Genomic DNA, 27,008 nt, shown 5'->3' on the forward strand with positions numbered 1-27,008 from the left:
GAGCTAGGCTGTTGACAGTTTACAACATATGTTGGTTAGTTATGAACAATACAATGCCAGGATTAGTTATAACAGCATGCACGGGAGTTCCAATAGACACCATTACACAATTTTCAATCAGTTGCATAGCAAACGGAACACATGCAGATATGGAACCACAGTTAGTTACATTGATAGCAACAGGCCACCAATGAAACCTGTATGCAGGTTACATTGATAGCAACAGGCCACCAATTATTTAATTTCATCAGGGAACCGCAATAAACAGACATTTAAATATTGGTATAACAATGGGGAATGTGCCCCAACAGTAGGTTTGTTAAAAACATACCATTTATTTATTTTTTGGTTGTATTATTGTTGCAGATAGGGTGGGGGTGAGACAGAGAAGTGAACAACTATTTGTTATTACATTGCTCACAACTGTTCTGTACATTATAGTCTACTCGGTACTCTCCAGATATGACTTGAAATTATAGCTATTTATGGGCTTCGGGTTGGCCGTGGGTGTTGTGCACAGTGTATCAGATGTTCATAGTGTTTCACCGTTGCAGTCATTACTCTTGGGTTATCCTGCTGGCAGGCTACCCGCAGTTGGCCAGAATTCCAAAGTCTAGGTCCGGCGTCGGTTGCTGTCACCTCTTCCCTGACGTCAGTGGTATAAAAGAGGCAGCTGATGCCATTTTCTTCAGTCTTTCTTGCCGCGCGGTGCCCGAAGCAAAAGCAGTTCACAAGTGCCGGTCAGCCGACTCCTGAGATTTTCAAATCTGAATTTCAGAACTGAAGTCTTCATTAAAGCTATATACCCCATTGGGGAAACATTTTTCTTGCTCCAGAATGATGTCAGAAAAAGTTAACAATTGTATTTCCTGTGGGAAGCAAATACCTCATAAGGATTTTCACTCTTACTGTATTCCTTGCCTAGGCCCTGATCACAACATTGCTAGCCGTCGGTTTTGTGCTAGATTCAACCAACGCACTATCAAGCGTCGGTTCAATTTTGCATTTCATTGCTTTGGCCGACGATTTAATTATATAATGCCGGCGGAACAGCCGACAAAAAATGCAAGGACAAGGACAAGGATAGGCATCCGAGGTCCAAAACTGACGACGAAGCCTCTTCTAGGCCAATCGCCGGTTCGCTGGTTCGCCGGTTCTCAGTGAGGTGCTTTCGCAGCCCCTGGCACCCACTACCTCAGAGCCACAAGCCGCTACCGACTCCCACGTGGAGCCAACTGGGCCTCTGGAAACTCAAGGTATTGGACACTTGGAAATCAATCCCTCAGATGGGTCCGGAGCCACTGAGCAGGCATTGGCTTCTGAGGGTGTCTTCAGACCGACACAACTATATGTTAAGCCATCCTCAGCTTCAAAGACAAAGACTAAAGCACTAAAGACAAAGAAACAAGTACAGCATTCTCCTATTCAGACTTTCATGCCTAGAAAAACAGATGCTCAAAATGGCCGAAGACCTAATTACTTTGATCAGGGGCTCCCATCTCCCTCCTGATAAGAGGCCTAGGCAAGAGACAGAGTATGATTCTTCTGATCAGGTTTCTATTTCCTCTGATTCATCTTCTGAACAGGATTGCCCCATGCTTCCCTATGAGGATTCTGAGGCTGAAGAATCCATTCCTTCAGCCTCTCCTCCTGAGGACTATTCTTTTGGGGAAACACTGCATACTATGAGGGAGCATTTCCACTGGGAAAGCCAAGATTATTCTGAGTCTAAGAAAAGGCTCAGAGACTTCCTGCTTCTTCCTCAGCAAAGACCCCTAGCTATTCCACCTGTTCTAGACATTGTAGATGATGTATTTTCAGAGTCCGGACTGTCCCCTGACTCTCTACCCCCTGCACCTGCTAAGCCAGACAGATACTACAGGGTCCCGGATTCCCATAAATTCCTATATAAAAACCCCGCAGCAGACCCAGTAACTATTTCTCAGGGTCCCAAGGGGGTTAAAGCTTCCACTGCAAAAAACCCTGTCCCCTCTGATAGGGATTCTAGGGCTCTAGACAGATGGGGGAAAAAAATTGACACTTCTGCCACCCTGACTGTAAGGGCTTTAAATTGTCAATTTCATATGCTTAAATATCAGCAATATTTAATGTCACTACTTAAACAAAAAATGTTGACAAATACTGAATGTGCAGAGAATAAAGAATTGCAGGATTTATTGCATGCAACTGAACAAGTGAGAAAGCATACTTTGCAATGTGGTTATGATTCACTGGAGGCCTCTTGCAGGGCCGCTGTTACAGGTTCTGTTATTAGAAGGCATGCTTGGTTAAAGGAACAAAATCTGCCGGATCATGTTAAAGCAAAATTATCAGATACACCATTACAGCATGATACTTTGTTTGGTACTAAAGCAGAAAAGGTGTTGAAAAAAATGGAGGATAAAGCAAACTCCATGCAGACAGTAAAGGATTTCTTAGAGGTACAGCCACCCAGGTTTAGCAGAAACTGGCCTTCTAAAAATTGATCCTTTCCAGTCTCAGACAGACAACAAAGAGGCAGATACAGACTTCCCAGAGGCAGATCTCAACCCCAAGGCTCATACAGACCTAAACAATGGGGTGCTCCTACCTCCAAAAATGGAGAAGACAAATCACAGCCTTACAGGAAACAGTCCCAATGACTTTACTCTAACAGTTCCAAGCAGTTTTCTTTTGACAGCCCCCTTAGGGGGAAAACTAGCACTTTTTTCATCAAATTGGAAAATGGTTACCCAAGACTTCTGAACATAGTGTCCCAAGGCTACAGGTTCCATTTTCACACTCTACCAAGGTCAAAGGGCATGCCAGACCTACCACACAATCAATGGGCAGAGGCACAAAAACAAATTACAGCCCTCATGGACATGAGGGCCATTCAGCAAGTACCACAACAAGAGCAGGGGCAAGGATTTTACTCCAGACTTTTTCTAGCACCCAGAAAGGACAAAACCTGGAGAACAATTCTGGACCTGTCTATACTAAATACGTTTCTGGGAGTTCCAAAATTCAAGATGTTGACTGTACAACAGCTTCTGCCCATGCTGGGAAAGAAGGCTTGGCTTGTAACTTTGGATCTCAAAGAGGCATACCTGCATGTCCCAATCAGACAATCTTGCAGAAGATACCTCAGATTCATAGCTGGCTCAATGCATTACCAATTCTCTGCACTGCCTTTTGGCTTATCTACTGTGCCCAGGGTTTTTACAAAATGCCTGGCACCAGTAATTGCATTTTGCAGACAAAAAGGAATTCAAATATATCCCTACTTGGACGACTGCCTAATTCAAGCAGAGAACAAAGACACTCTTCTACAGCATCTGGCATTTGTAAAAATATTACTAATTGGCCTAGGGTACACAGTAAATGAAAAGAAAAGAAAACAAAACTACTGCCCTCTCAAGAGATAATATTCCTGGGTGCAAGCTTAAATACAACTGCCCAGATGGCTTATCTCATGCCAGACAAGCAAAAACAACTGACTACTTACTTCAAGAAATTGGCAACAAAAACCCACTTATCTGCAAAGAAAATCCTGCTGGCCTTGGGTTTCATGGCATCCTGCATTCTACTAATTCCATATGCCAGACTGCATATGAGGAAACTACAACGGAATCTGAAAAGTGTTTGGACTCAGCATTGCCACAACCTGGAGACAGTAATTGCACTCATTCCCTGCCTACAACAGGAGTTTCGATGGTGGGCAGAAGCCTGTCACCACAACAAGGGTCTGCCATTCAGTTTACCCACAGCCAGACAGACACTGACAACGGATGCATCAGATTATGCCTGGGGGGCCCATATGGCAGGAAAATGTATTCAGGGCACATGGCCTGCAAACCAGATGCATCTTCACATCAATCAAAAAGAGATGCTAGCTGTTCAAAATGCCCTGACAGCCTTCAAGGACCTGCTTCATCCAGGACAATTACTGATAAAGACAGACAACACTACGGTCATGTGGTACATAAACAATCAGGGAGGTACTCATTCTTACCCCCTCTGCAAACAAGCAATGACCTTATGGGACACAGCATTGGCTTTTCAAGTTCACCTACAAGCACAATTCCTGCCAGGAAAAACAAATACTCTGGCAGACGAACTAAGCAGAAACCTCATGGATCCCCACGAATGGAAACTGGATCCACAAATCTTCAGAATGATAATAAGGAAATGGGGATGCCCAGACATAGATCTATTTGCCTCCCCTCACAACTGTCAATTGCAGAGATTTTGCACAAGGATTTACCACAAGCAAGCATGGAAAGTGGACGCCCTATCATTCAGCTGGAAAAATCTAACAGTATATGCTTTTCCCGCTCTACCTCTCCTTCCCAGAGTACTCCTAAAGGTCAGACAAGAGAAGCCAAAAATGATTCTGATTGCGCCAGACTGGCCACGCCAGCACTGGCACCCAATCCTAAAGAGCTTGTCTCAAGGTCCAGCATGGATATTGCCTCAAACTTCTCACTTGCTGACCCAACAAAACAATCAGATCCTGCACAGCAAACTCAGGACCTTAAATCTGGCAGCATGGCGGATAATGTAGCCATTCAGAAAACTCCTCTTTCAAAAGCTGTTATGGATGTTATCTTGGAAGCCAGGAGGCCCAATACTAGAAAATCTTATGCAGAAAAATGGAAGAGATTCTGTGCTTGGAACCAGGAACAAGGCATTGACACGTCTGTGCCAAATATTCCTCAGATTTTACAGTACCTAACTGAGATGCTGAACAAAGGCCTTTCTTTCTCATCAATTAAGATTCATGCCTCTGCCATTTCTGCACATTACAATACGGAACCACCTATCTTTTCTCATCCTTTAATAAGGCAGTACCTCAGAGGGGCCAAAAACATTAGGCCTCCAAGGAGAGCACCAATTCCGGCCTGGGACCTCAGTTATGTTTTGGAAACATTTGCACTACCTCCTTTCGAGCCAGCAACAACAGCAGATATTAAATTCTTATCCTGGAAAACAGCTCTGCTCCTAGCCATAACCTCTGCAAGGTGAGTCTCAGAGTTACAAGCACTCATGGCTGTGGAACCTTTCATCATTTTTCATCCAGACAGGGTTTCTCTGAGAACAAACCCTACATTTATGCCTAAGGTGGTGTCCAGTGTGGCCCTCAATCAAATCATTCACTTGCCTACCTTTTACCCAAATCCACAGAACAAGGGTGAGAAAATTCTGCAGTCTTTGGACATACACAGGCAGTTATGCTTCTACTTGGACAGAACTAAAGCTTTCAGAAAGACTGAGCAACTTTTAGTGTCATATGCTGCAGGATCACAAGGAAAGGCTATATCAAAACAGACTATTTCTAAATGGATAGGCCATTGCATCCATTTCTGCTATTCTCAACATGGCAAATCAGTGCCTAAGGGCATAAGGCCTCATTCCACCAGAGCAGCAGCCACTTCAGCAGCCTTCCTCAGAGGAGTACCAACCAAAGAAATCTTAGAGGCTGCAACTTGGAGTATAGTGCACACCTTTACAAAGCACAACCACTTGCCTCTCTACTCTAAGTCCAGAGCAGGCTTTGCCACCACTGCAGTTCTGCAGGGCCTCATAGCCTCTCCTAATCCTGTTTAGCCCAGCCACCCATCCTCAGATTTGGGATTCAACCCAAGAGTAATGACTGTAACAGTGAAACATGATGAACATAGTACAGTTGTGTACCTACCATAAATGTAGATGTTCGAGTGTATTCACTGATGCAGTCCAGGTTACCCACCCACCACCCCCTTCTCTTTGCTGGGACTTATCTACACTTCTCTATCCTATACAACCTTTTTGGTGTATTTGCTTGTAGATGAAGGAAATGTTATTTTTGTGCATGTATTTCTTATTGCTATATTTTTCAGCCTACCTATTTGGGGCACCTGACATCTGGGGCAAGAAAAACTGAAGAAAATGGCATCGGCTGCATCTTTTATACCCCTGGTGCACTGATGTCAGGGAAAAGGCAACAGCAACCAATGCCGGACCTAGACTTTGGAATTCTGGCCGACTGCGGGTAGCCTGCCAGCAGGATAACCCAAGAGTAATGACTGCAACAGTGAATACACTCGAACATCTACATTTATGGTAGGTACACAACTGTACTTTCAAACTTTGTACACCTAATATACAGCTGTACTTACCTGCCGGACCTGTGGAAAAAGTTAGGTTAACACTACCTGACTGTTTCTACACATTAACAGGGTTCAGCTTTGATATGTGCAATCATACTGCGTGTGTGTCTGTTAATGCCATAATCCACCTTCATTTTTGTACAGAACCATAGGTGCTGGGGACAGTGACCAATAGTCATGATGGCTTGACACTTGAGGGACTTTTTTGGGGGGAAACTAAGTGGTATATATACTTCTCTTGCTGTCATCTACAGCCTTGGGGCTGGCCAGTGTGTGTTCTACACAGTGCATAAGAGACACATCCTACGGTTAATATCCAGCTTGCCTTACCTGCCAAAGCTGTGGGAAAATACGTGTGTTTACACTACCTGACTGTTTGTAACAATACTCACATATTCTTGTGTGAAAATATGCAGACAGCTTAGTACCATGCCCAGGATTCAAACCCTACCAGTTTGTTCAAAAAGTAGTCACAATGCTGATGTTTATCAGAACAAGCTATCAAGGAACTGCTATTTCTTATGTGAGTTGTTTCTACCTATTAGTCTGTGATTTGGCCAATATGACCTTGTACTTCTGACATTCCTGCATGGCAGACAGTTGTTCTACTGTGTACTCACACTTTCAGATATTATATTACAGAAAACAAGGGTTAGCAAACATTTTTAATATTCAGCTACTAAATCATAGTGTAGGGGAACTTTGTTATGCTTCATCTGTTGTACAAGACTTGACTATCTGCCACAGGAACCTCAGATACTTAATGCTATCAGAGCCATATTTGCTGTGCAAAAGCTATACACATTTCCAATTCCTACTAACACATTGCAAATAAAACACAACAGTCCAGAGTTGTATAGTTTTATTGACAGATTATCACTGTTTTATGTAGATCACTAACATTATCTGTGGTCATTTCAGTTTTATTCAATTCAAACAATACACAGATGACAGCACTGATGGGAGATATTCTACTACTTTCAATTACACTGCCAGCTAGATCAGTACTCACCAGCCTCACAGCACAGCCTTTGCAACCTGCTGCCATGTGCCTCCATTTTCGAAGCCCTCTCAGCTGCAGCTGTACAGGAGACAGAGAAACATTTATGACTACCTATCCATCACATACACAGCCTGGACTATCTTAAACAGCAATCAATACTGATACTTACACACTACTGGGGCATTCCCTGCCCGAGCGTCTTTTTCCGAATGGTCCAGAAGGTCCCTCTTTCTAAGCTTGAGGTCAGAGTAGTGATACTGAACCTACTCACCAGTCTGAGGGATCCCTGTAGCACTGGTGAGTTCATGGGCAAGATGGTCCCAGGCCTCAGCTTTATATTCTGAGCCCTGGTACTGGCCCTGCAGCAGTTTCAAATCATGGTTTTCAACAAGGAGTCCAACCATGACCCTGGACTCCTGAATTCCCCAGTGTTGAGAACGAAAGTGAACATCTTGTCCTACTCCTGCCATGGTGCCTACAGTGATGAGCTCCAACTGGTTATGGGCTGTATTCCCACCTACAGGGTTTAAATAGGGCCAATTTCCTGCACTTTGCCGTGATTGGTTATTTTTGAAACTGCTAAGCTCAACTAAGCTACAGGAAAACCTGCTTAGCTAAGGTTGGCAGTGCTTAAAGGGGCAAGTTCAGCACTGCTTATAACTGGGCAAATCTACTTAGCTTGGCTACTCACTGTTTAGCATTCATATTTAAGCAATGCTTACAACCAATAAGCATGGCTGTGCTATGCTTGGAATTGCTTACATTTTAGTTTTATAGACTATCAGCTGTGTGGGACTGATTCATCATTCCTGACATATTATTATTTTGTTTACCTTCCGTAACATCCCACTCTGTCCTTTCATTACATTTATTCTTGTGTGGCTATCTGTATAGGGCACTTGTGTTTATATGGGGTTTCACAACTTTATTACACTGACACCTCACATCTGGCCCTAATGCACTGCTCTGGTTGCAAATATAAATTATTTACTACATACATACACTTAAAAATGACATTTGTGGTGATTTCACATACAAATGGCATCAGTGGGGATAGAACCCTTCCTGTCCACTTACAAAGCAAGCACGCTAACCACTACTGCTTACTGTGTATGTGTATTGCTATTTAACTTGTTGGGCTGTTTCAGTTCGGCTAAGCATAGCTAATCAGCGGGCACACCCGCTCAGCTATGCTTAAACTTTCTTGGTGATGTGAAAAAAACAACATTACAGACTTTTTTTTAAATATTTCTCTTGCAAACTTTATGGCTGTTATACTACCAGGTTTTGCATTTCCATGCATTTTCTGACAGGTATGACGTCTGCACTTCAGATTCTCTGTCATTATTTTCTAACTTCATTCTTTAATGCTTTGCCACTATTTTTACAGTAGCTACTACACTTTTATTTTACAGCAGTACACTATGCAACATTTTCGCCACATCTCTGTTGAAAGAGCTATCTCGCTCTTTTTGCATTGCTGTATGGCAATCCTGTTATGCAGGGGGTGTGTATCTTGTGAGACCATTTCTCTCAGACACACACCCTGCACTCATACACATTCCCATGTACATCTTGCAGCACAGCAGCGTGCCTTCATGCATATGCGTGGTGCGCTGCCATGCTATACAGGAACAGTACCTTCTGTACAGGAATAAGCTATTCCTGTATGGACGTTTGCTGAATCCGGGCGACTGTCTTACTTAAATGTACCAGTTTTGTTTATACTACCTTATAGCCGAAAGCTAAATTTCACTTTTTGTAAAAGTGGAAGTAGTTAAAACTTCTGCTTCTCTCCTAATTTTGTGTGATTTTGGAGTTAGTATAATTAATTTAGGGTACTAAAAGATTTTCCACATGACAAAAAGCATCATTTTTGCATTATAATTTTAACCCTCCAGTTTTCTTTTCACTTTTTTTCAGAACTACTTAGATTATTTAGCATATCAGTATTCAGCCTTTTTTCCATTCATATCTCTCAAATGTCAGATTTTTGCAGAATGTCCAGATTTTTGCCACATGTTTTTGGACTGTTCATCATTAAATTTTATCACTGAGGATTAAAGTCACTAAATAATAACAGACATTTGAATTTCAAAATTCAAATACTTCAGAAAATGCATGCTAATGCAAAACCTGTTATTCAAGCAACTAAATGTAAAATCTGTCCCTCTTTTTGGGCCTTTGCCCCCCCCAATGTTAAGAGGTTGAGAGGTATGTTTATATTTCAGGGAGTCATATTTGAGATAAGGTATTACAAGTATTTTCATTAGCATATCTAGAAAAAAAAATAATGATGACAACCATTGCTATCATAAGGCAGTATACTGGTGCATTTTGCTGCAAGATTCCAGACTGGCATTGTTATTAAACACTTGTAGCTTTAAGTACATTTCTTCAGATTTCAGCTTAATTCCCTTTTCCTATTATATACCCTTTTGACACATTCCAACTTACCTGTGATTGCATTTTCCCTTATTTCAGTGACAAAGGTGTGTGTTGTTTTCTGAGTATACAGTTTGCCTGATAATGCCTGTGCAAATGATTATTTCTTTAGTTTATGTTTATTCCATTTGCTGTTGAAATGACAGCTTGCTTAGTGAGTAGTGAAACACAAGGGCAGAAACTGCTCTGTGTTATGTTTCTGGGATTGAATATGATTCTATTTCACCTAAACATTTCATTATTATTTCTGATGATTAATTGCAACCAAAGAAAGAAATAATCAAGGACCAGTACATGTCAGCATCTAAAGTGTCATACTGTGGTAGCAGGTAGTATAAGATTTATAGTTGCATTTTGGGATATGATGCCTATGATCCAGAGTTAGGAATGTGTGTATGCTATATGGTTTTCAGGGATGACAAAGAGGAAGATCCAGCAATTCATTTTCGTCTGGGACAGGCTCTTTCTGGTATGTGCTATAGTAGACTTTTCTAACTGAAGACAGAAGATGCCACACACTGGAGGTCATTTTGTTAAATATACAAGTAGATGCATGTGGATTATTGTTAATTATTTTGTTATAGGTATAAGCACTTGAGTTTGAAAGAATCTTCTTCTTTCGGCTTTTTCCCGGTTAGGGGTCACCACAGCGGATCATCTGTCCGCTCATGATTGGCAGTGGAGTTTTACGGTGTTGAGTTGCCAGCCCAGTGCCCAACTTTCCACAGAAGGCACACACACGCATACACTCACACCTAGGTAGACTTCATTTATTTATTTATTTTTATTATTTATTTGCATTTATTTACCAAGAAGGTCCACTGAGGCCATGGTGAGCCCATTTTCAGCAGAGGCCCGGGGAGAAAAGCTCCACATTAAAATGATCAGTACACAGTATAAGCATAAGAAATACATCATGTTTACAGTACACAATCAATAACATCAATATATGATCAGTACAATGCAATAGGAGGGTTACAGTTGAACATTTTGGAGTCAGTGTACAGAATTACTGTACAATAATAAGGGTATAGTAGTTTACTCAAGTAGAATATAAGTATCATGATTATTGGCAAGTGAATATCACATTTGTAGTTATAAGCTTGATTATAGGTGTTAAATACAGAAGACAGTACCAGCAGTTTAGTTATGTAGAAATTAAGCGATAGAGTTATATAAGAGTAGAGCTAGAATGAAGATGTGGTAGTACAGAGGAGGGAGTCAGGTTTTAGGGAATGTTGTTTTGGCACATGTGCACTGCCAGACAGAGGAAAATTGTTGTCTCAGGGACTTTTAATGAGAGCTGGATTGCTAGTGGCCCTGATTAATGGTTGGAGGGTACTCCATAGTTTTGAAATAATAAAAAAGTAGAGCAGGTGTCCATGTGAGAGATTTGTTTTTTAACTTTCAGGAGTAGTTTGTTTTCAAATCTGAGAGGTCTATTTGGATGGTACAGAGTAAGTAGAAAAGAAAGGGCGGGGCAGTTTGATGGTTTGTATATATATATATATATATATATATATATATATATATATATATATATATATGTGTGTGTGTGTTATTAAATATATAAAATAATTTATATATATATATATATATATATATATATATATATATATATATATATATATATATATATATATATATGGGTCTAATTCCGATAGTCATGTAGAAAGTAGTGTTTCAAAAATGTGGGTTTGTCTCTTTACATTTTTATGGGAAGTATCTAAAGTAATTTGTCGAATGTTTTGTGCGTTCCCAGCAGTGGTGGCAGCATGTAGAGTACTGAAAGGCACATTAAAGGTATATGCCTTTTTCTCCACTGTAGTGTGAACCTGGAGTTAGTATATAATTAGGGGGGTATGGGGGTGTAGCCCCCCACCTAGTTTGGTTGTACATTGTCCCATTTCTGTTAAGAGGGTAAGTAAGTAGTTTTTAAGTTCTGGAAAGAGTTAGTTATTGGTGTTCTAAGTGTGCTTGTCTATGGTTTAAGATTTAGTATGTTGAAATTCAGCATTGTAAGCTGTTAGTGAAATGGAAGTCAGTTAAATGAGTTGTCAGTCAAATGAAATTTAGGTCAATTGGGTGTCAGTCAAATGAGTTTTAGCTCAAGTGAAGTAGATCCATATATGTATGTATATATATATATATATCTATATATATAATGTATATATATATATATATATATATATATATATATATACACACACACAGTGGATATAAAAAGTTTACATACCCCTGCTAAAATGCCAGGTTTTTGTGATATAAAAAAATGAGACCACAATAAATCATTTCAAAACTTTTCCCACCTTTAATGTAACCTATAACCTGTACAATTCAATATAAAAACAAACAAATCTGTTTGGGGAAAAATATAAAAATTATAAAATTGTGTACACCCTTAAACTAATACTTTGTTGAAGCACCTTTTGATTTAATTACAGCATTCAGTCTTCTTGGGTAGGACTCTATCAGCATGGCACATCTTGACTTGGCAATATTTGCCCACTCTTCCTTGCAAAAGCACTGCAAATCTGTCAAGATTGCAAGGGCATCTTTTGTGCACAGCCCTCTTCCAGTCACCCCACAGATTTTCTATTGGATTTAGGTCTCAGCTCTGGCTGGGCCATTCCAAAACTTTAATTTTCTTCTGATGAAGCCATTCTTTTGTTGATTTGGATGTATGCTTGGAGTCATTGCCATGTTGAAAGGTGAAATTCGTCTTCATCTTCAACTTTCTAGGAGACGCTAGAAGGTTTTGGGCCAAAAGTGACTGGTATTTGGAACTATTCATAATTCCCTCTACCTTGACTAAATGCCAGTTCCAGCTGAAGGAAAAGCAATCCCAAAGCATGATACTGCCACCACCATGCTTCACCGTGGGGATGATGTTCTTTTGGTGATGCAAAGTGTTGTTTTTGCGTCAAACGTACCTTTTGGAATTGTGGCCAAAAAGTTCAACCTTGGTCTCACCAGACCGTAACACATATTCCCACATGCTTTTGGGTGACTTGATGTATTGTTTTGCAAGTTTTAGCTGGGTCTGGATGTTTTTCTGTTTAAGAAAAGGATTCTGTCTTGCAACCGTACCCCATAGTCCAGACATATGGAAAATACGGGAGATTGTTGTCACATGTAGTACACAATCAGTACTTGCCACAAATTCCTGCAGCTCCTTCAGTGTTGCTGTAGGTCTCTTGGCAGCCTCCCTGTCCAGTTTTCATCTTGTTCTTTCATCAATTTTGGAGGGACATCCAGTTCTTTGTAACATCACTGTTCTCCCATATTTTCTCCACTTTTTGATGACTGTCTTCACTGTGTTCCATGGTATGTCCAATGCTGTGGAAATTTTGTTGCACCCTTCTCCTGATTGATGCCTTTCAACAATGAGATCCCTTTGATGCTTTGTAAGCTCTCTGCGGACCATGCTTTTGCTGTAGCAGGCAACTGAGTAAATGTCAGGAAAATCCTACTAGGACAGCTGAACTTTATTTGGGGTTAATCAGAGTCTCTTTAATTGATGGCAGGTGTGTACCCAAGAAGACCAAATGCTGTAATTAACTCAAAAGGTGCTTCAACAAAGTATTAGTTTAAGGGTGTGTACACACAACAAAGTATTACTTTAAGGGTGTGTACACACAACAAAGTATTAGTTTAAGGGTGTGCATACTTATGCAATCATCATATTGTACCTTTTTATTTTTCCCCAACAGATTTGTTTATTTTTCAATTGAATTCTACAGGTTGTAGGACACATTAAAGGTGGGAAAAGTTTTGAAATGATTCATTGTGGTCTTATTTTTTTATATCACAAAAACCTGGCATTTTAACATGGGTGTGTAAACTTTTATATATCCACTATATATATATATATATATATATATATATATATATATATATATATATATATATATATATATATATATATATATATGTGTGTGTGTATATATATATCTATATATATATATATATATATATATATATCACACACACACATATATATATATCTATATATATATATATGTGTATATATATATATACACACACACACACACACACACACACATTTTATATATATATATATATATATATATATATATTTTTTTTTTTTTTTAAATATATAAGATAATGTGGAAGTTCTAGCCAGTTAAGTTGACAGAATGAGGAACAATGGTAAGATGAAAATGTTCCATCGGTTACAAATTTAGCAATTTTATTGTAGCATGTGTCTAGTTTGGATTCAAAGAGGACTAGATATTGGTAAGGAGAGGGACACCATAAAATAGAGATGATAGCAGGAAGGATGAGGCTTGTGACAATTTTGTGGAGTGGTTGAAGAAATAGTTGTGCTGATATTGCTGTGAATATGGAGGTCAAATGTTAGGTTTTCATCTATGATGACACCTAGCAGTGTATTTGGAACAACTTTGATGACAGTGTTGTTTTGAAAATGAACAGTGAATTCATTCTTGTTGAGGGTGGTGTTTTTTTGGGAGTAAATAGCTGGAGTTTAGTTTTTTTGGGGTTTCGAGCGAGATGATTATTGGACATCCAAGTTTCGCTAGAAGTGAAGGCATTTTGCATTAGATGTAGTTCAGATATAAACTTGGCAGTGCAGATGATTGTTCATTCATTTGTGTTTTGGATGACGTTGCCTTGAGTAAGAGAGATGTGAAAGTTATTTATGAAAATGCTAAACAAAAGAGGGCCAAGTATGGCTCCTTGCGGAACACCTGTAGTGGTGTTAAGAAATGGCAAGAAAGAATATTGCCATTTGGTAGATTTGTGCCTATTTGTGCGGTAGTTTGAGAAGCAGTTTAGATATGTTAGTGAGATGCCTAATTTGGAGACTTTAGTAAGAAGAAGGAGAAGGGATGCCATATCAAAGGCCATAGAAAGATCAAGAAAGAGCAAAGAAACAATTTTACCAGCATCTCAGGCCCAGTTAACTGTATCCATGAAGGGTGTAAGAGCTGTAGTAGTACTGTGACCAGGCCTGAAGCCATGCTGAGTCAGAGAAAGGATTTGGTTTTGAAGCACGTAATTAAAAATCTGAGTATGAATGCCTTTTTCTAAAATTTTAGAGATAGGTCGGCAATGAGTCGGAAACTGGAAATGCCAGAATTGTTGCCACCTTTATGGAGAGGAAGAATATATGCTTTTTTCCAGATAATAGGTACATGGGATTCCTGAATAGATCTGTTACAGAGTATGCTGATGGAATAAGCAATAGAGCTACCTGATGTTTTTAGAAATTCTGGAGGTAAATTGTCAGATGCATTAGTGCCAGGTTTAGGTTCATAGGTTCATACTAGGCTATCTGCCCTAGGGCATTTATAAGCCTAGCCAGAATGTGTTTGTCTTTCACCACCCATTTTAAATTTATTTTGCTATGCCCTTTTTCGAGGTTAGTATACTGTGCCTCTGTCTAACAGTGACACAGAAGTGATACCCGGGGTAAACCTACGATCTCCCATCCACTCATCAAGATTCCTCTTGAAGAGAGTCAATGAGGGACTCTGCCTAACCTGGACTGGGATTTTATTCCAGAGTGAAGGGAGCCTCTGGGTTATGAATCTGTCCCTCCAGCATGTCCTATTTATTTCAGTGCTGAGGTTCAAGTCTCTCAAGCCGTGAGCTCGATGGGATTTGGATTTTCTGAGGTGCAGCATGTCCATTAATTCCGGGTTGGACATGGCTTTATATGTCAGGCACAGATCGCCTCTGAACAGGCGGTATGCCACTGAGTAGAGCTGGAGTTTCTTTAACCGGGCAGCATATGGCATCTGTTTGAGCCCTTTGATCCTCTTGGTGAGGTACTTTTGAGGTCTTTCCAGTTGCTGCAGGTGTCTGGTAAGGTACATCCCAAAAGGGGCATTGTACTCAATTATGGGCCTGATGAGGGATGAGTAAAGAGGCACGATGACCTCCCCTGATCTAGATGTGAATCCCTTCATGATTAGGTGGGCTATATAAAATGTTTTCCTAACCACTTTGGCCACGTGGGTGTCAAATGAGAGATTTCTATCAACTTGGGTCCCCAGGTCCCTAATTACTTCTTCTGTACTTAATGGATTACCACCTATGTGGTAATTTGAGGGCACTTTGTTTTTGCCAAAGGGGATGACTATACACTTTTTGGCATTTAGCTTGAGGCCATGGCTCTGGCACCAGTTGTCTGTTTCTATGAGGCCCTTTTGGAGGATGCTTGTGTCAGCTGGAGAGTCAATTATGGTGCCCAGTTTGCAGTCATCTGTGAACTTGGTCAGCCACAGTCCTTCCGTGTTGGCCTGTACCTCCAAGAAATATATACTGAACAAGAGAGGTCCCAGGACTGAGCCTTGTGGGACACCACTTGTAACTGGTTTGGAGTCTGACATGGCTCCAGGAATTCTAACCATGTGGGTTCTGTCCTTGAGCCAGTTTGCAATCCATCTAGTGACATAGGGGTTTATATTTAAGCTGGTGAGCTTATCTATAATGCCTGAGTGGGTTATTGTATCGAAGGCTTTTGCGATGTCCAGGTAGGTTGTGTGGACCACCTTCCCCTTGTCAATAGCCTTGGTGACTGTTTCAAAGAAATCAACCAGGTTTAAGAGGCAGGATCTGCCCTTAACAAAGCCAAACTGGGTAGGATCCAGTGTCTGTAGGTCCTCAATATTTTTATTTATGAGGTCCATGATGATCCTTTCCATAGCTTTGCAAACCAAGCTAGGTTTGAGTTTAAGAAGGAGTTTTTTTTATAGTGAAGGTTGGTAATGGTGAGAGAGAAAAGCTAGGTGGTAAGGAAATACTGGAATTTTGTGAAGATTGATCTGCAGGGGTGAGGTTAGTTTGTGGAAAGGTGGTGTTGATGTTAGCTGTGGTCTGCGAATCAGCAACAGAAACATTATAAAAGGCCATAAGTCATGGTTATTAGGAACAAGTATTAAAAGCAAGCAAATAAAAAGGAGGTAGTGTCTTGCAGTGAGTTTATAAGGGAAGGGGTTTCAGAAAAATCTCTGTTGCTAGGAAAAAATAGGATGTAGTGGAAAATGGGGCTAGCTGCAGTTAGGAAGAAGGACAAAGCAACAAAACAAAAGAACTAATGGCAGTTTGTACAACAAAGGTGTGGAGGAGCGGCTGAGTGGGGATAGCAGATTAGAAGGAAAAGTAGAGTAGGAGATTGGCGCAGTGATGTGCAAGCAGCCTCATACAAGCTGTTTTAAAGCAGAAATATAATGTTAGGTTGAACATACTTTTTACACTACAAAGGTTTGACGAAAAACCTCAGTCTCTAGAGTTGGACAAATTGGAGTTCCAGCTATGCTGTGTTTCAGTTTTTTTCTTTACGCTTGGTTGGCTAGGTCATGTATCCTGGGAAAGAAAACAAGAGGAGAGATAGAAAGTGTTAGAATAAGGGAGACTATCAGTAATGCAGGTACAGTAGAAAGTTTGAGAGGAATGAGATAGGAGATGTGGTTGAGTGAGTGCTTGAGTGTGGGGGGAGAGGGGGATTGAGTGCCTGAATGGTTGTGTGTCTGAATGCGTGATCCAGATTTAAAACCTAGTGTTTGTGAGGAACTTTTACTGCTAGAAGGTTTGCAGGGCCTCTGGTTATATAGAACAATGGGTAGGAAAAGTGGATAAAGGGAGGGGATTAGGAAGTAGGGTTGGAGACAGTTAGAGGAGGATGCAGAGAAGCAGCAACAAAAAAATGTGTATAGTATAGAATAGTTCAATAACATCTAGTTAACACTCAAGCACATCTAATGCTATCAAACAAAAGAAATGTAAAACGTTATCTCATCTCATCCCATCCTAAGTATAAAACTAATGAATGAGGGAACATTTTTTTCATTACTCTTTGCCTTCCCTACTTGAATAATCAGTATCATGTGACATAAGTAGATGCAGAAAGGCAAGAAGCCAGGAAGTAAGGATTAAACTATTACTTCTCCTTGGCAGCATCAGTGATCAATATTTGGACAGATGAGGACTAGACAGAGAAAATGGATTTAGTGTGATGTGCTAATTGCCATTCTGAGTAAAATTCAGACAGTGGCTTGTTTTAATTCTATAGCAACAGGCAGGATTTTTTAACAGTATGAGTGCACTCAGCTGATTTTATATGTTGCTCAGACAGTGCTACTGTTTCAAGTGTGGGGTTTGAGTGACTAAAATTAGGTTACTCATGAAACGCCAACATTGCTTTTCCCCATCATAATTATCAGCATTTGCAGTAACTAACTATGTGTCATCATACAGGCTTCAGGAACTCACAACCCTGTTAAAAATAGCAGTCACCAGTGCAGTACAAAGTCAAATACATTAGCAAAATCAAGGTGGACAGCATCCACTACTAAGACCCTTTCAAGTTCTCCTGCAAACATGGTTAAAACTGGAGTGGTTGGGACTGATAGTTCCTTCTTGCCATAAACCCATGATGGTTGTTCTGGAGATTATTGACATCCAGGCAAGCAACCAGTTTTTGCCTTAAGATTCTGTCCTTGACTTTTTCTGCCTTCAGTTTCCTGGATTTAACCTGCTTCCCCCCAGGATGCTGTACCTGCTGTTCTCCAGTACATTAACACTAGCCGGTGATATTTTAAAACTTCTTGTAAGGGGCCAGACTTCACACTGGGCAGATTCCTAAATATTCTGGGAAGTAGCTTGTTTGGACTTTATATTTTTATTATTTTTTTTTTTTAATTTCAATGCAACAATAATCAATTCTGGATCTGGTGACTGATTTTATTATTGTGACTTAATACTTGTGGCCTTACTCATTTGGTGATTAAACATCTGTATTCCTTTTTTAAGATCTCTAGCAATACTCCTGAATCAGTTTCTATGATTGGTGCAGATTTGATTTATTGATTCTTTAGACTGACCCTGAAGAAACTCTGTGGTCATTTGTTGTCAGCTGTATGAATGCACAGCAAAGATCTGACATTCCCAGCTGTATCGTACTTCATCTCTGATCATGTATTGTCTTTTTAAGCAGCAGAGTTAAAAATGGTAACTGAATGCTGATTTTAGCAGTTTCATAGAACTCTAAACTGTTGCCTGTGCTGAATACAGAACCAGTCACTTCATCTGGGATTGGAAAAATAGTTTCTTCTGTTAGGCATGTCCTGAAATTGGTAAATGCAAGATATGTTTCTTATTTAAAGAGAAGCTAAGTCAAAAATCTAGCCAATTTCACAAATTTTTTGGGGAGAAAAGTAAATCTTCTTATACTTAGAGATTAAAATAAGGGTATTTTTTCCTGGCTCTCTGTTGGCAATGTGAGACCGATAATTGTGAAATTTCACTTCTGTGAAAAATAGAGTACAAGTAGAAAGCAATTTCAGAAAATACTTTATAATGCCACTAAAAATTTTAAAGTCCCTCTGTATACCCACCGTAACAACAATCTTTACTTTTGTGTACTAATTCTGAGATCTCTGTACCTTGGAATAGAGGGAGTACACGCATCTTTACACTTTTTTAAGAGTAAAAGATTTCAGCAATGAACAGCTTTCTTTATGTCTTAATTCTCATATTTGCACTACACATTTATCAGAGTTTTTTTAGGGATGTCCAAGATAGCAGTTTTGCTTTATGTATTGGACTACTCTTATTTTTTCATTTGCTTTGGTTTTAGTCTTGATTATCAGGACTTTGCAAATGTGTTCCTGGTTGGTTATACCTGTAAGGATGCTGGTACAGTGGGGTAATTACATACTGCAGCCATTTTATAATGAGAGAAAATAATTTGAGGCTTGCTAAGATGTTAGAATATTACTACAGTGGTACCAGTAACATGTTTGCCAGTAATGATGGCAATGAGGTATTCAAGTCAATATGTAACCTCACAGGACGTACAGTTTGTAGAGGAGGTTAAGTATAATTTATATAAGTTTTTAAAAGCGGCAGCAAAAAAGAAAAAAAAAAACAGTCCATACATTCAGTCAAGCTATAACTACCTATTCTTTTGAAGAATATTAACTAATTTATTAGACATGAATTATTGTGCCAGTAGACAAATTTCAGAAAGTAAGGCAGTTTAAAACTCTCAATGGATTAAATTATCTGGAAATAAACATGCTGAATAATTCTTCTTTTCTCTTCATTTAGGGATCCCGATGGACATTACAAGCTACCAGGATGAATGCTGATTTTGTAAGTAAATTTTGTTCCTTAAACATAATATCTTTATTGTAGCACCTATCATCATTACCTTTATGTGAGATGCCACTTGAATTGTGATACTAGTCAGAAAATATAAACTGAGTTATTCTGATGAAGTTCACTTCATCAGAATGATACAAAACAGTCACATGTTGTATAAATACTTAAAAAATCAATTGATAATTCAATCAATCAATTAAACACAACAATGAACTCTATTTGAACTACTTTTCTTTTTGTTGCATACAAACCATGGAGTATTTAAAAAGAGCATTGGTTTCATCTCTCTTCTTAATACAATAAAGATGTTCCCTACGGATGTCCACTGCGAAAATGCAGATACCCATTATAAAAGGTTTTTATAGGAGATGTCCAAAAATTAACACATATAACCCATCACACATAACAAACTTTAAGTAAGGAGAAAAAGTGTTAATCTCTGATAAAAAAGTTTCAACAGTTAAAAAATCACCTTCAATGATAAAAATTTGGAATAAACTCATGCTCCCACCAGGCCATAACTAAATTAAATAGAAAAAAATTGTTGTGTAAAATAATGTCCAGAAACCTACAAATTGTAGAAATTGCATTGTTACTGAAATCAGGTCTATTTTTGATCAAATAATTCCACACTGCATCAACAAAGACAGTGACATTGTTTGTTCAAATAGAGTTCATTGTTGTGTTTAATTGATTGATTGAATTATCAATTGATTTTTTATGTATTTATACAACACGTGACTGTTTTGTATCATTCTGATGAAGTATAATACATTTTCAATCTTGTATTGTTGCTTCCACCTTGGTTATTTAGTTGTTTTTGGTCTTCCTTTGGCACTTTGTGTGGTACTCTGATGAAGTTGTTTACTTCCTTCATTGAAGATCCCAACAAAGAAGGATCATCCTGGTTCCAGGAATTATGAAGTGGACAGAACCATTAATAAAATGGAGGTATCCTTGTGTGGTGTTCCTTCTTTGTTTTATTTATTTTATTCATAAACTGATGACTTCTAGAAGTACATTTTGTCAAGGCTATCCAGTGGAGTGCCTGAGCTGGGAATGTGCTAATCCCATGAATGAAATACATCAAAAACGTAGGAAAAGCGTGTGCACACTGTAAGCACTTATCAGTGTCAGGCCAACTAAGTAAACCTTTTCTACCTGTAATATGGAGGAATACCACCTTCCAGGTGCATTTTAAGGAACACATGCTACCAGCAAACAAGTAAAAGGTAGGGCTGACCAAAAAAAAAAAATAGAACAAGGAAAGATAATTTTCAGTAATTCAAAAGCAAAGCTAAAAACAACAGCCATTATCATGTTTTATTGCTATACTGCATGACTTTCATAAAGGAGTCATCTTTTTAATTCTCCTTTCTATACAAAGATATAAACATTACTTTTTGTTATTTGTTATGCATAGATGGGCTTTGTTTTACTAGGCATAACCTAGTTTCAGCAGGAACTCATGATGATAGGTATACTTAGTAGGAGAATTTTGACCAGGACACAAAAGAAATTCCCCTACTCCTTTTTTTTTTTTTTTTGTGACAAATGCCATGGAATCTTTTACATCCGTTTGCGCTATCACCATCTCAAACAGATTGGACTTTGGTCTAACATCAGTCCAAAGCACAGCATCTCAGGAATGCAGCCCCCCACACACACACACACACTGCTGCACAACTGGAAAGATATACCCAAGCATGTGGTATGATAACCAAATCCACAGCATGTTGAGCTACTAACAAGTTATATTATTTCCAGACATATGGTAAATGATTATAGTCTTTAACGTACTTCTCAACAGTAGTATGATAGCCTGGCCAACATAAAATAAAAGTTTAGGAGTGCTATACAGTAAGATTTTGATTGTTTTATGGTTAACATCATGGTTCTGGATTTTCTATTTGAAACTGATTTTCATATACTGCTCACAGCCTTAACCCTCTGTGTCAGCTGCCACTGTACATAGATAAAAGGCAAGCATGCTGCTTGTTAAATGATTGACACCAACAATCTGTCAGATACCAGAATTATCTGTAAACAGGATTTGAACCCTGCATCACCTGTGCACTTTCTCCAAACTCACCGCAGTTACACCTGTTCCACAGAGATAAGATTGGCTAGCTTATAACCAAGGACAGTTTTCACATATCTTGTGTTCTCTTGCTTCTACTTGGATTTAATTTAACTTGTATTTACTTGGTTTAAGAAATGCTGTCTATCTCCAAGAACTACATTATGAATTCAGTCTCATACTGCAGATCAGGGGAAGATTTAATTTTAATCATACAAAATAGTAGCTACCATATGCTCATTCCTCTGTAGTAAATGTAGCAGTGGTAGAGACAGAGACAACCAGGGCAGCAATAATCTAAGAACCATTTAATGTTTGTGTCTTTCGGTTTTTCCCGGTTAGGGGTCGCCACAGCGGAACTCCTGTCTGCTAATGATTGGCAGTAGATTTTTACATGCTGGCTTGCCGGGCCTAACGCACAACCTTCAACAAAGGAACACCCATTCATGCATGTCACCACACAGAAGACGCTCTAACTGAGAATTGAACGGGCAATGTCTGATTGTGAGGTGACAACGCTACAGCAGCACCACCACCGCAGTATCCAAATTTAATAAAGCGTAAAATTCCTTAAAAACTTTACAACAGGATGAAAGTGCTTAATTTATATCTTTGTTTGGAATTGTTTTTAAGTTTTTAAGGAATTTTTTGCTTTATTAAATGGTTCTTGGATTATTGTAGCTCTGGTCATCTCTGCCTCTACCACCGCTTTTAGTTGTATTAGTTTGTGCTGCCTGTTATTCTTCTCTAGTGCAAAACATTTCAAGATATTTCATTATTTTTTTTCTTTGCTAAGGTTGTCCTCTGACCTTTGAACCTCCATTCCACTTTGTTGACCCCTTAACTCTTCAGGTCAGAGCCTCATGGCTTGATTGTTTCCTGGATGAGAGTATCTGGTACTAGACTGTCACTGTCCACTCTAAGGATTATTTTTATTTAAGCCTTACCTCTTCCCATGCATGCTTGTTGGCTTCCTACAGGTCAGTATGCAGTGGGCCTTTGTAATGCACCACCAAACTGCCATGTTGACTATAACCCCCCTTTGAAGATGAGCACCTCTGTATGGTCCACAGTCTATACCAAGTATTCCACCATAGAGAGTGAGTCACTGAAGATGTCCCTCCCTACCCCCTGAAAAGAGGTTAAGTAACCTAAACCTCCTCGTTTTTGTTCTCTTGCATGCCAGCTAAAACAAATGCCCCACCCACTAATCAAACTCAGATCAGCAGGGTCATACTCAGGACTAACTCCATCTATGCTTGTCAAGTTGGCTAAAACTACTGCTTTTTTAAATTCTTATCTACTACCAACTTGTGTACTATAAGCTTGATTAAATTAATAAGATATTACACAGAACTTGTAAATAATGTAAACACGTTCTGACACACTATATTTGAGCATTAGCAACAACATTTTAAAATCTCTGTCTACCCTTCAACAGCAGATTATCTTTGTAATGGAAATAGCATATATTTTCATAACCAATTTAAGTGTGTAAATTTGTATCAAAGCACAAATGACACCAGAGGCAAATAGTATAGACAGTTATTATCTGTAAGCTACATACACAGTAAAAAAGAATCATATGCATAGGAAGCTTTTTAACACACATGTATATTTGGCATTGGCTTGCATATTTTGCTGGTCAAATAACAGTTTATTGAACAAATTGCTGCATGGCCTTTTTTCAATTCAGTTGCTTGAACATAATTTCACTGAAATGATTCCATTTCTTTTACTGCATTTTCTTTGTGAGGTGAAAGTGGTCCATTAACGGAGCTACTATTTTCTGTGGAATAATAATTCAGACATATTTATTTGAATCAGTGTCACCTGAATTATTGCATTCAACACTGCAGTATATTGTTTTGCTTTCATTTTGAATGAAGCAAAATTATCAAAACAGTATGTATTGTACGAGAGATTTTCATTGATGCACTATGCATTGCAGATAAAATGGTACGTAGATTCAAAGGATATGTTGTTTGAGAAGATAAAACAATTACGTCTACTGTAAAGAAACATTTAGAATGTTTTAGGAACTGAGATTAGGACTCATTAAGAATTCTCATTTGTGCACTGCAAGGTCTAGCTACTCAGATCATACCCATAATGGACTATTCTGCATGGCAAAGTAAGTTAAAGAAGAACTTCACCCAGATGTCAATTTTTTTCTTTCCAAATAGTGATTTTCATTCCCTTTAATCCAACACTAAACACATCACATACAGAAATGGCATCATTTAATAATTATTCCATTTGTTTTAAGTCTGAACTTATTTCTGCTTGTTTTTCTTTCCTTCATTTGTTTCATCAGTTCTTACATCGTGAAGGCTACTATCAGTGGCAGAGTAATGAGGTTAGGTCACTTATTCCAACTTTATGAGCCATTAAGAAAACAATAGCTCTTAAACAATAGCATTTAAATGTGCCTTATCAGTCACAGATTGCCAGGATCACAAGCCATATGAATAGTGTAGCCTGGAATCTAAACAAAAACAAGGCTTTCAAACTTAGTCTTCAGATGAAAATGAACAAGAAAACACAACTCGCACTTACTTTACTTTTTTTATTATATATTAGCTGTCTTTCCCTTTGGTCTCTTCCTCTTTAGATTTTCTTTCGATATTTGATTTGCATTTTTTTCTGCGCTATATTTTCTGTAAAAGTGCATCTTTCTTCTGGTGTTTTGACATAACATTTTTGTATTGCATACAGTGACAATGCAGTGAGCTGGGGGAAGGAAATATCAAAAAAACTCATTCTAGCTACTGTATTAAAACTGTTATTATACGATAACAGTTTCTTGCTATTCAAAAAAACAGCATACTAACTGGACAGCCCTACCAGTGTGCCTGCTGTAAATCAAGCACATACCAATAGAAAAAAGTCCAGTCACTGAAGTACCATTTAGCAGCCAGACTTTCTATTGGCCTATATGGGGGACAGCAAAATACAAGAAAAATTAAGTATTTTCTACAAAACTAAAGAAACATAAACATGCATGATTTTCCTTGTATTTCTCCACTGTCCATCAGAAAATCCTGAGATTTTAAACAAAGAAAAAAACAGCAATGAAAATGATCTTCTCCATTGCTTCTCCTGCCTGTGCAATTTGCACAGTACATTAGTAAACAAGGAATAACATGGAAGAAGGCTGAAGTGCCATTGTACAGACATTATTTAAGAAAGGTAAGCAATTTATTTCTTAAATAATCTCATTGTATAAAAGCAATAATCCACTCTAGTGTGTTGGTATATTAGAATTTACTTATGGCTGGCTGTGTTTAATCACTCAGGCTTCATGCTCTTCATCAAACCATACCAACTGTGGGTAAATCCTGATATACCCCCGTAAATCCTGATATACCCCCACATAGTTGTGGATTATTGCTTAAATGCAACATAAACCAACTCAACGCAGATAACACCTATTAATAACAGAGATCAGATTTCCCACACTTGAACACTGAACTACAAGTGTTACCTTGAAACAGCTATTAAAACAGCTACATTTTCAAGTGTGTGATTCAAATATTCCTTAAAATGTTGTATTAGAGGGAGCAACTAATAAAAATCAAAGGAAGCAAAGTAATGAAAAATACGGATTGATGCTGACAGTCAAAAGTAGGCAGTCACAGTAATGTAAGCTGATAAGAGAGAGAACCACAGTAAATGAGGATTTCAGTCTACCCTTCTAAAATGACATCAGGCAGGCAAATGCATTGACTGTAAAACAAGATCCTATTACACACTGCAGCCCCCTTTCATAAGAAACTAGAAAATAACCACTTACTTTGACACAGAAATATTAGTAAAGCTGAAACTTTCATGATATGCTGAAAAACATTTTTTTTCAGTTTTTGGATGCGGTTCTATTTTAACCCCCCACCCCAACCTTGCTAGTGTACTTTGGAAAAGAAAACATCAAATCTGACAGTCTGCAGAGCTGCTGTTATTCTTTTTAGGGCTGTTTTAACTCATTCAAACCTACTAACAGTAGATTTTTACATCTGTGGACACGCAAGGAATTCCTGATTGGACAGCTTTCTCCAGAGCTATTTTACTGAAAATGCAGTTATGAAACCATCCTGGAAAGTATAACTATTACAAGAAAACTATAAACACGCAGTTTGTTCTGCACACAGTCATCTTTACTAACATGATATTAATTTCTCATCCAGACATAAAGTTGATTTTATGCAAAACAAAAAAAAACATAAAATTTATTTTTGTTTTTGAAATTAACCAATAACTGCTCATATTTCTCTAATTGTAGTAGATAGACAGTTACCACAACCATGAATTTTGATCATGCAGATGTAATTCAGTAATACCCGGTGCTTTCAGACCCAGTCGGCAGCCTTGTTTTTACCATCTGGTAGACCCCCTCTAAATCACTTTCAAAAGAATCTCCTACCTGAAAGAAGCTATCCTGAACACTGTGCCCACAAAACATCTATCTGGAATCCAACCCACCTTTGACTAAGGTAGACCCCCTCTAAATCACTTTCAAAAGAATCTCCTACCTGAAAGAAGCTATCCTGAACACTGTGCCCACAAAACATCTATCTGGAATCCAACCCACCTTTGACTAAGGTTAAGCCATATACTGTATTATAATACTACATACTGTTTTCAGCTGACCTGGGTCTAAAGGCACCACTAATCCGTCCCCCATAGTAATCTGGCTCCCTCTATATTTTCTTAAATAAATCTAGCTGCCCCTAGCTTCCTGTATAGAACTACTTACTGAACCTAACTCTGAACATTCTACTATCACACTGCTCTCCCTCACCTAGCCCTGAAATTGTATTCTGCATCCCTGTCCTGTAGCACAGAAATACCCTGCTAGAGCACAAACACAGTCTAAACACTACCTTAGTACTAAGTACAGATTATATCAAAACTGACAAACACTCAGTTAAAAACTCAAAGATTCAGTTTAAATTCTAATTTACATATAAGCATCTATTTAACACTACTTAATATAGCTTCTTTAACACTACTTTACATAATATAGCTTCTTTAACACTACTTTACATAATATAGCTTATTTAACACTACTTACATAATATAGCTTACAGATACACTTGAAGTCAGTGTTAGCCCTGCTCCACTCACCCTCGCTGCGCTCGGGCTCGTTTCGCACCCCTCTCTGCCCCCAATTCCCACACACCCCAGTACCTCTTCA

The 27,008-nt window shown here is 38.7% G+C and overlaps 1 protein-coding gene across 1 annotated transcript in view; it reads left to right on the forward strand.

The window, feature by feature from the left end:
• LOC122804857 (solute carrier family 15 member 2-like) overlaps positions 1–27,008 on the forward strand; it is a 1,359,362-nt gene that overhangs the window by 894,140 nt on the left and 438,214 nt on the right. The window contains exon 11 of the mRNA XM_044075020.1: positions 19,681–19,725. Coding sequence (XP_043930955.1) covers positions 19,681–19,725 — 45 coding nt within the window. The remainder of the gene's footprint in view (positions 1–19,680; positions 19,726–27,008) is intronic.

Source organism: Protopterus annectens, chromosome 6.part0 (genome assembly GCF_019279795.1).
Source record: "Protopterus annectens isolate FY-2018-M chromosome 6.part0, PAN1.0, whole genome shotgun sequence".
In the NCBI taxonomy this organism is placed as follows: domain Eukaryota; kingdom Metazoa; phylum Chordata; order Ceratodontiformes; family Protopteridae; genus Protopterus; species Protopterus annectens.